General features: G+C 36.6%; 1 protein-coding gene and 2 long non-coding RNA genes across 6 annotated transcripts; all 3 read left to right on the top strand.

Moving 5' to 3' along the window:
- On the top strand, positions 1,401-2,963 carry LOC104701942. Of its 2 annotated transcripts, XR_002032615.1 has the most exons (4): positions 1,401-1,638; positions 1,724-2,295; positions 2,384-2,455; positions 2,902-2,963. It is a non-coding gene; the product is annotated as an uncharacterized LOC104701942 (long non-coding RNA). The 2 variants fall into 2 exon arrangements; XR_002032614.1 differs by having other exon boundaries at positions 1,401-2,295.
- LOC109125556 lies at positions 3,795-4,629 on the top strand. Its single transcript, XR_002032632.1, has 2 exons — positions 3,795-4,274; positions 4,381-4,629. It is a non-coding gene; the product is annotated as an uncharacterized LOC109125556 (long non-coding RNA).
- On the top strand, positions 5,071-10,577 carry LOC104701941 (exportin-T-like). Of its 3 annotated transcripts, none has more exons than XM_010417709.1 (16): positions 5,071-5,237; positions 5,396-7,153; positions 7,287-7,376; positions 7,491-7,580; positions 7,678-7,782; positions 7,904-7,963; positions 8,134-8,196; positions 8,313-8,408; positions 8,642-8,800; positions 8,945-9,118; positions 9,221-9,286; positions 9,372-9,470; positions 9,606-9,752; positions 9,843-10,000; positions 10,107-10,162; positions 10,258-10,577. In XM_010417709.1, exons 2-14 carry the CDS (start codon positions 5,438-5,440, stop codon positions 9,930-9,932), a joined length of 2,955 nt encoding a protein of 984 aa, XP_010416011.1. In that variant the 5' UTR covers positions 5,071-5,237; positions 5,396-5,437; the 3' UTR covers positions 9,933-10,000; positions 10,107-10,162; positions 10,258-10,577. The 3 variants fall into 3 exon arrangements, with proteins under 3 accessions (XP_010416011.1, XP_010416013.1, XP_010416012.1); XM_010417711.1 differs by having other exon boundaries at positions 5,393-7,153; XM_010417710.1 differs by having other exon boundaries at positions 5,071-7,153; positions 9,843-9,975.

Raw genomic sequence — 10,821 nt, 5'->3', positions numbered from 1 at the left:
ACACGAATGCGACAAATGGATCCAATGCAGAATAGGTTGTGAAAATTAAGTTTATGACTTACCAAGATACACTGTGATAGAAAATGCTGGTGGTAAAGTTATACAATGGCAAGGCGCACGTGTTTTTGGTGTTCTTGCCATCATCTTGCCATTGTATAACTTTACCACCAGCATTTTCTATTCTTGCATATTCATCCTCTCTATCTGGCTGCAGAAAAAGGGAAAGAGGTAAGAAACAACTTCACAAGTCGGTCTATTAGAGTGTGCAAACTCTTGGATAGAAGGAAAGAAAGGAAACTCTTTTTACTTTGTGATCGACTGATAAGGGCATGGCTTCTTTGCCACGAAATAATACCGCCCTTGAATCCCCGCAGTTAGAAACTACTATATGTGATGAGCACTATTATCATCATCCTCCACAGCAGAGAGTAGTACCTCGTCTTCATCTAAAACATTAGTAGAAGAAGAAGACCCGCTTTTCAACAATTCAGATTCACCTTCCATGGGGGATTCGTTGGAATCAGATAACAAATCAGTAGAATCAGTAACGTTCTTGAGGTGAGTGATCTCCACAGGTGGTGAGGAGTCACACATTGTATTAGCTAAGCTAAGAGTCATTGCAACAGCAGGAGTCATCTCTTCCATGAGCTCCCGCAAAATCAGAGATCTCCCTCACCACCACACCACACCACAACACAGAGCAAAAGTAGAGATATCGAGTTAACTATCTTCAAAGATGAATTTTGTAGGAGCAAAATCAATCATTCAATTGGTTTCATCTTCGTCGATTCCTCCTCTAAGCAACGGTTTCATGATCTTGATTTGCTCCATTAAACAAGTTTATCAGCGACTCCAATGCCGCTTATTGTTCATGCACTAGCTAAGCATAGTTTAAAACACCCACACAGAGAGAGGACGAATCAAAGTACCGGAGGAGATGAAACAGATCTGAAACGGATCCTCTGTATCGCTCGATTTTAACACCCACTCTCTCGAATCCCAAAATACCAAACAACTTGGGTTGATCTTTCGCACAAATCCTTAATCTCGAATTCACCCTATCGAGAGAGAGATCAAAGATCATGAATAATCAAAAACTTATACGAACGGGCTTGTCAAATTGCACACAGACACACACACAAAAAAAAAAAAAAAAAACGGAATCAATAATCACAAGAGAATCCTAACAATTCGACAACACGAATCAAAGTAGACGAACATGGATCTATATATATATATATATATATAAAATAAAAGAAGGTTTCCAGCTTTATTAACCCAGAAATAGAAAGATGAATGGAAAAAGCTTTGTTCTTAAGAAAATAAAAAACTAACAACACCTTCATCATCATTCAATATAACACACAAGTAAAAAAAAAAAAAAAAAAAACTTACCAGTTAAATGAATCTCTAAGATATTCGCATCTACAAAAATATAATCGAACAGAGAGAGAGATGGAACAAAGTAAAGTATATAAGATGTTCTCTCCTTTGATTTGAGAGAAGATGATTGTTCTCTGGGTCGAGACTCGAGCGAGCGAGCTCAATTTTGCTCAGAGAGAAGGGAATATTGTGTGCGCCAAAGATTTCTTGGAGATGTAATCGCTCCACATTATAAAAATCGTGTTCTTGTTTCTGGTACTGCTAGTAGTAGAATTTGAGTTCGATTTTTGGATCTCACAAGTTCATCTCCAAGTTACTATGTTCTGCATTTTTATTCTAGGTTTAGTTAACTATGAGGAAATTGAGGAACCTAAGCTAGAAGATGTGTTGCGTAGAGCTGCAACTAAAGATTGCTTTGGAGGCTAAAGAGTATTTGCGTTGCAAAGAAATGCATATTGTTTCAGACTTGAAACAGAAGATGTTGATTTCTCTGGTAGCGAGACTTATTTCATGACTAGTTCTTATTTGAAAATGATGTGGAGAAGAATCGATTTTCTTTCGGACTGTTCTTGAAAAGGATTACAACTTTGTTTTCACGGTATGTTTCTTATACTCTTAGTAACTGAAAGCCAGAACTTAATGGTTCTTATATTGAGTGATTCATTGTCTTCCCTTTATGATCTCCAGGATGATGATGTGATGTGGTTCAGGAACTTATTTGTTTCTCAATTCTTTCAGTATCCAATGCTTTCTTTGATGAATTGCATTTGATTTGAGAACTCTTGTGAGATCATTGACATTTACAAAGCCTCTGTCTTATTGGCAGAGAATAGTATTATGTCCTTTTTGTATGATAAACTCACAGGACACATAGATCATGCACTTTGGGAGGCTAAACGTGTCATTTCCAAGGTATATATATTATGGTATTAGCATGAGAATTTGAGTTGTGTCTCTGCACTGTGATTTCTGAGATTGTCTTGTTTTCTTAATCAAAAAGGGGTCTTCCTAGCCAATTCTGTCTTGACACATTGTCTCATACAACCAGAAACCTCACCACTCTACAATTTGTGTAAGTTAACATAGCCTTTGCTATGTTTGATTATTGTTCTGCAATTTATCTTCTTGCTGAGCTTATGGTTTTGTGGTGAGTGCTCCTTCAGAGTTTCACACCGGTTCTTTTGTTGCCTGTTTTTTTAATTCCAAATCAATTCAGTCTTGTTTCGTTCTTGTTCAGTTGAGTTTTCATGCAATTAAACAATAAGAGTCTTTTCTATTCAAGAGCAAGGGACTCACTCTAGTAGGAGGATTGGTCACAGTGCTCTGTTCTTGCTGTGATTTCATCTGAAACTAGAATGTTATCATCTCTTTTCTGCAACATGTGTAATAAGTGTTTTTCCTAAAGCTCTTTCTCTCTTCTTATACTCATCAGTAGCTGTGATTTTCACTTGAAAATAGTAGTCTTATGGTAGATATAATGTTTTTATTAAAGTATTTTTGTTTCTATATTTTTTTCAGAGAATTTTGGGACTTCGTACAAGCAAGCTTAGCTTACAAAAGACGTTCGGCAAGTAACTGGGAAGACGTAGAGATATACACTTATTTACAAAATTATATGTATTTTTATAGACAAAGTATGGTTTATGTAAAACTGTATATTCAAATAATCAAAGAATTTTTTGGATTAATAGTCTTTCTAATGTTAGTAAATTGCAATTCTAATTAGACTAAATACAAAAAAAAATTAAAAAACTGTTAGGGATTTGTATATTTTAACGTCGGTTGTATATGACCCCAAGTAATAGTTTTAACGTCAATTGAAACCGACGCTAAGTTTAAATAAAAGTGACGTTATAATTCTGACGTTATTTTTAACGTCAATTATATAAGTGAAGCAAAATATTTTGGCGTCGGGAGATATTACGTCACTTTTACAACCGACGTTATTATATTAGCGTCAGTTTTATACCGACGTTAACAATTGAAAAATTGTGAGAGGATCGGCGAAGAAGAGAGACCCCATCCGAACCGTTGTGCCTAAGTTCTTCTTCGTCTTTTTCTTCTTCTTCTCTATCGCAAGTTCTCAAATGAGGTGTCAAAGAAAATCCCAACCATTTGTTAATCTCTTCTCTCTCTCTACCACACTATATAGGGTTTCGTGTTTTATATGATTTGTAGTGTTATTATTATACATGAATATATATTGTTTTTCAAAGTCTAGAACATTAATAATATATAGCTATAAGCAAACAAATTATATTGAACAAAAGTGACAATGCGAAATTAGCAATTATATATAGACTAAAGACAAAACAGGTGGCGGTGAAGTTTTGTCGTAGCATGAAAGGAAAAGAAGAGGAGATTTCTCTCTCTTACACTCTCTTATTACACCTTCTTTTTGGGCACTTGCATCTGACTTCTATAGAGTATTGTGCCCTCTCTCCCTCAGATCTTTTCGATGTTTACCATATATGGATACACATGGCACATAAGATTTTTAATTTATGCATTAAGGTTTGATTCTCTCTTTTCTTCTTCTTCTATAGAATAAGCACGACTACAAAGTCAATAAAAAATCGGTACTTTCTTTTCCGAGACGGGCGAGTAATATTGGGAGTAAAAACGAAGTGATTTTTTCACTACATAAACGAGGTAAAAAAGTTTTGAGTTTTAAATTTGTAGTTGAATCAATCAGTTATACTTCTTCGTAATAGAAGGGCGTTTACTAGAGTTCTCGACCAAATAAGCACGACATGTCTCCTTTGGGACATTGACAGTATAAGAAGTCATAAAATGGAGAAGGTGATATTTTTGCATTTTAGAAAAACTTTTTTTTCAATGCTATCAGTACGTCTACGGCTTGGCCTTCCTTCAGATGTCAATCTGTGAAGGTACAAGCAACTTTGGACCCTATTCAAATTTGGATTTTTTTTTTTGAAAAACTCAGTTTCAAACAGAGGAGTTCTTCGAACCGCTAAGTGTAACAGTTGATGGCAGGTTAAACTCGTATGTTGCAGAAGATCACTCACCTTGGTTGCACCACATTTTTATGGAAGAAAGACATTTGCTATCTGTTTGATCTTGATTTTTTTGGTCAATGGTTCAGCTCTATGACTTTTTGTAAAGGCCTTTATTTATAGGCAAATTGGTTATGTGGCTGTAGGAAGGTAGCCCGGGGCTTCAGGTGCATAGGTTTAGTTCTCTATGGCTGAATGTAATTATACCAAACCAAACTCTTTGCTCTAATATAACATCACTTGATCAAAACAGAAAAGAATCAATCAGTTAAAATGAATAGTGCACTTGCCGAGATTGTCGGGAATGATGTATTCTTTTGTCTTTGTTGTATAGTGTCGAGACACATGTATTTTTGCGTGCTAGTTTTAGTTTTGGGACGATACAAAAGCCCATGGACCCGATTTCTTGAATTTTTGTTGGGTTATATTATTCATGTTACAGTCGGTTTTAAAACTTTGAAATTATAAATGCTGGCAATGAAAAATAATTTATTTCCTAAGATCTCCCTTATTTATTTACTCTAATAAATTTTTTTAGCAGGCCAAATAATAATTAAATAAAGTGTGTATAAAAAAAAAACCCTACGCTCCGTCTTCTTTCCAAGTCTCACAAATTTCTTCATATATATATATGTAAAATCTCCATAAGCTCTCATCAGAAACAAAAATAATTTATCGTCAAAAAAAAAACAAAAATAATTTATATTTACTAAAAAAAACCTTGAATTCGAAGAAGAAACTCAAAACTAGGGTTTCAAATTCCCCTTTTCTACTCAACAGCTCACTTCCAAAAATCGATCCTTTTTAATCGCATAATCGCCGAGATCCTTACTTCTGGTAAGCCCTCAAGCCAAACCCACTTAAAAAGTTTCGTTTTTTTCCCCTTCTTCTTTCTTCTTCTTCGTTATCAAAATCGAAGAGGACGGTGAAGGCTGAGAGAGCTAGCTGACGATACTAATCTGAGCCATTGTTTGACTTCTATACAAATTAAGCAGGACTGGATTTTGAATCTCGGTTTTAGAGGGTTGTTTAACACAATGGATGACCTTGAAAAGGCAATTATAATTAGCTTTGAATCTGGTGACTCGGCGTTGAAGTCTCGGGCGGTTGAGTATTGTCGGATAATGAAAGAAACTCCATCTATTTGTAGTATATGTATTGACAAGTTATGGCTTTGTAACGTTGTCCAAGTTCAGTTCTGGTGCCTGCAAGCGCTGCAGGATGTTTTGAGTGTTAACTATGGATCCTTGAGCTTGGATGAGAAGAGTTACGTCAGGAAATCAGTGTTTTCAATGGCGTGTCTTGAGGTTATTGATAGTGAGAATGCTGTTAGAGTTGTGGAAGGGCCACCGTTTGTAAAGAACAAGCTTGCACAGGTTTTGGCTACTTTGATCTATTTTGAGTACCCTTTGATTTGGTCTTCGGTGTTTGTTGATTTTATGGGTCACCTGAGCAAAGGAGCTGTTGTGATCGATATGTTTTGTCGGGTTTTGAGTGCCTTGGATGATGAGTTGATTAGCTTGGATTACCCTCGGACACCGGAAGAGATTTCTGTGGCTGCTCGAGTCAAGGATGCAATGAGGCAACAATGTGTCCCTCAGATTGCTAGAGCATGGTACGACATTGTATCGTTGTACAAGAATTCCGATCCGGATCTTTCTGCCACTGTGTTAGATTGCATGAGAAGATTTGTTTCTTGGATTGACATTGGATTGGTTGCAAATGATGCATTTGTTCCGTTACTGTTTGAATTGATTCTGTCTGATGGAATGTCTGATGAAGTCAGCGGTGCAGCAGCTGGTTGTGTCTTAGCCATGGTTTCTAAGCGGATGGATCCGCAGTCAAAACTGACCCTTTTGCAGACCCTTCAAATAAGTCGTGTTCTTGGTTTAGTATCCGGAGATGCTGAGTCGGAATTGGTAGCAAAAGTATCTGCTTTGCTTACTGGCTATGCTGTTGAGGTTCTAGAATGCCATAAGCGGTTGAACTCAGAGGAAACCAAGGCAGTCTCCATGGACTTGCTGAACGAAGTTCTGCCATCAGTTTTTCGTGTTATGCAGAACTGTAAGGTGGAATCTACTTTTAGCATCGTCCAATTTCTCCTAGGTTATGTTTCCACTCTCAAAGGCCTCCCTGCATTAAAAGAGAAGCAGCTGCTCCACATCACTCAGATACTTGAAGTGATAAGAATTCAGATATGCTATGATCCTATGTATCGTGATGACCTTAATTCACTGGATAAAGTTGGATTGGAAGAGGAAGATAGAATGTCCGAGTTGAGAAAAGACCTCTTTGTCTTATTACGTACAGTGGGCCGTGTTGCTCCCGAACTGACTCAGCATTTCATTCGTAACTCACTAGCAAATGCTGTTGAATCCACATCCGAGAGAAATGTCGAAGAAGTGGAAGCTGCTCTTTCGCTTTTGTATTCATTCGGAGAGTCTCTGACCGAGGAGGCCATGAAAACAGGATCTGGGTGTTTGAGTGAACTAATTCCAATGATCTTGACCACACAGTTCCCTGGTCATTCTCATAGACTTGTTGCACTAGTATACTTGGAAAATATAACTAGGTACTTGAAGTTTATTCACGAAAATTCCCAGTACATTCCCAATGTTCTTGGTGCTTTTCTTGACGAAAGAGGTCTGCATCACCAGAATGTTTATGTGAGCCGTAGAGCATGTTACTTGTTCATGAGAGTCGTGAAATTGTTAAAATCAAAGCTTGTACCATTCATTGACGAGATCCTGCAGGTAAGGATTTGGTTTTCTCTTGTCGACAGCTTCTTTGATCTAAGACAGTTACCCAATCCTGTAAATCAGATGTATTTGTTTCTTTACTCTTTTTTTGTCTAATCAGTAATCACATCGTTTTTTGAAAAATCAGAACCTTCAAGATACGTTGTCCCAGTTGACGACCATGCACTATGCATCAAGAGAACTTTCTGGAACTGAAGATGGTAGTCACATTTTTGAGGTTATGACTGCCCCTTGATGCTTCTGTTTTCATATATGAACGTCTGACTTGGAAAAGAAACTTGTTTCAGCACAGTAAAATATAATCTCTAACTCTTAATGTGGTTTTCTGTAGGCTATTGGCTTAATCATAGGGTTGGAGGATGTCCCAGCTGAAAAGCAGGCAGAGTATCTGTCTTTACTGCTTACCCCTCTTTGTCAACAGGTCTTTGTTTCTACCATTCTCTTGTTTCCTGAAACTTTTTGGCATCATTCATTGTCAGGTATACTCACTCTCTTTCCATATGATGTGATTGTACCAGATTGAGGCAGGAGTTCAGCAGGCGAAAGTTGCAAATTCAGAAGACTTTCCTGTGAAAATTGCAAATATCCAGTTTGCTATTGTGGCAATTAATGCTCTCAGCAAGGTTTGTTCTCCGTTAATTCTAGTTTCTCCAAAATACATCTTTCTGTATGTGAGATTTGTTACTAGGTACCTAAAATTTTGCCATTTCTGGGCTTGTTCTTACACTTTTGCTTAAAATTCAGGGCTTCAGTGAACGTCTTGTTACTGGGAGTCGTCCTGGAATTGGTCTCATGTTTAAGCAGGTTTGTATAAAAATAGTTCTTTTTCCTCTTATTAATCATGTTTTGCTTTGCAACCTGTCTTTTAATGTTTTTGTACTTAATGCAACTTCAACTGTCGACTGTATTTAATTCACTGTCCTAGTTGAAACTGCTGTCTTTTTTAACAATTGGTAATCTTCTCCATAATGTAGACACTAGATGTACTTCTAAGGGTTCTTATTGCATTTCCAAAGGTGAAGCCTTTACGGAGTAAGGTATGAGTTTAGCTGTGTGTTAATAAGTAGACATATTGTAATCAGTAGTGTTCCATATTCCTTTCTATTAAGTTATTGATCACAGGTCAGTGAATAGCTTTTCCTCTTCTCTGCAGGTCACATCATTCATACACCGTATGGTTGATACCCTTGGATCCTCTGTGTTCCCTTATCTTCCCAAGGCCTTGGAACAGCTACTTGCTGATAGTGAGGTATAACGAAAAATTTCAAAGCTCACCTTACATAATTGATAATTCAATGCTCAACTGCTTTCATTTCCTCAAATTGATATTTATTTGAAATCCTACGATTCACTTCTTCTCTGAGAACAATATCTACTGATCAATATACTTAGTTTTGTGTAATGATGCTGCGTTGGGCACACTACACACTAATTTATAACTTCATCAACAAAAATTCATACTGTGTATGTATGTTGTTGCAGCCTAAGGAAACGGTTGGTCTCCTGGTATTACTCAATCAGCTTATCTGCAAGTTCAACAGCGCTCTCCGTGAAATACTGGAAGAAGTATATCCCGTGGTTGCTGATAGGATTTTCGATGTAATCCCAGAAGATGTTAATGAGGCTGAGACTGTTAATGAGGTACCATATTTTGTTTGGTTTTCTTTTTAGCTCCATCTCCGCACATGATTTCCTGGATATTGTGCAATTACAACTTGAGAATTGTTGATATCGTAGCATCCTTTATATCCAGTCATATATATATATGCTATTGTCCCTGTGTAGGAAATTAGAGAACGGATAGAGCTTCAAAGGACGCTGTATACATTTCTTCATGTGATAGCCACACACGATCTTTCTTCTGTATTTCTTACGCCCAAAAGTGGGGCTTACCTAGACCGTATGATGCAGCTGCTTTTGACCTCTTCCTGTAATCACAAGGATATTACAGTACGTAAGGTTTGTAAACACTTCCCTTCTGTTGCATATATTCATATACTTATGATGATCTTTATCGCTTACTTATTACCCTCTTCTTTTTATTCTTTGCCATAAATATAGGCTTGCGTACAGATATTTATCAAGCTTATTAAAGATTGGTGCGCCAAACCATATAGCGAGGAGAAGGTATGCCTGCTAAATAACATTTATAAACTTTCATTTCTTTATAGAAGAAGCACAAATGTCATGACCTAGGATTATTTGCTTTCAGGTTCCAGGTTTTCAGAATTTCATGATCGAAACTTTTGCAACAAACTGCTGTTTGTACAGTGTGCTAAATAAATCCTTCGATTTCACTGATGCAACTACTGTAAGCATAAGAAACTTCATTTCTCTTTCCTTTTTGGAGTTTTCTGTTAGTTACAGTTGTTGTATAAACTAGAGAGTGAATTCCAAAACTGACTGGATTTTCATTGTTCCCTATGCATCTGTATTATTGAAACAGCACGCCTTGTTTGGGGAAATCATCACGGCTCAGAAAGTGATGTATGAAAAGTTTGGTAATGCGTTTCTCATGTATCTGATGTCGAAAAGTTTTCCAGCAGCACATATCCCACAAGATTTGGCGGAGCAGTATTGCCAAAAGTTGCAGGTTTGATAAGTTTTTTTACTCCCTCAAACTACCGTAAGGTATAGATGAAATTCCTCTCGTCGTGTGCTTAAACATAGTTTCTCCTTGCAGGGTAATGATATCCGGGGCCTCAAGTCATTCTACCAGTCCCTTATAGAAAATCTCCGGGTTCAACAAAACGGGGGTCACGTTTTCAGATAGCATTCGGAACACAGCTAGTTTTATAGAGAGAAAAGACTCTCAGGTCGATTCTGCTGCGAGCTCTAAAGGTTTTACCAAATATATATATATAAAAAAAAAAAATCTCTTCCTTGTCTTTATAGACTAAAGATTGAAGCAATGTGTGTTAATAAAATGTGTGCTATCTCTTTGTAGGTTTCTCCAGATGTAAATAGTATTTGCCAAATGTCTACTTGAGAGGGCAACAAAAGGTTTGTTTTCACCATTCTAAGATCAGATCCTATTATTTTATACTGTTGTTGTTGTTGTCTTGTGTTGATGATTTGTTTGTCTCTCAAATCTGCAGATGTATCCTTTTCCAGTAATCATGTTCTTGATTCAATCTCCGAAGTAGTAGTGTTTTTACTCGAGAACCCCAAGGCCCTTGCAAGTTCTTCCAGTGCAGATTTGCTGTTTATTTTCGTTTTGCGCCTTTGTTGTGAGATTGTGTCTATAAAAAAAAAAAAAAAAAGGAGCCGGTCTTATCTCCAAGTTTTGATGATGATTATGTTATATAACTTTCTTCTACATTCCATGTTTTCTTTACTTTTGTCCATGAAAATACTTAAGAGAAAAACTCTGAGAGGGATATATACTTAAGACAGAGACACCAAAATTTTGGCTGAAGGTTTTGTTTTCTCTAATTTATTTTATTTAATTAATTAATATGAAATCATTTTAGTTTATTTTATAATTTACAAAGCTCAACTCGGTTTTAGCTTAGCTTCAAACAAGTCTCATTAATATTTAATTAACGAATTTATTAATAATTAAATAAAAGGGAAAAAATATGTAAGGGTATAAAAGTGGAAAGTGGTCGTCTTCTTCTAACTTGGCTAAGCCTTTTGCACTAATAAAAAAAAAAAAAAAA

This window comes from Camelina sativa, chromosome 7, assembly GCF_000633955.1.
Source record: "Camelina sativa cultivar DH55 chromosome 7, Cs, whole genome shotgun sequence".
Classification (NCBI taxonomy): Eukaryota; Viridiplantae; Streptophyta; class Magnoliopsida; order Brassicales; family Brassicaceae; genus Camelina; species Camelina sativa.
Note: the sequence above shows the minus strand (reverse complement) of the source record. Positions and strands in the feature narration are given on the sequence as shown.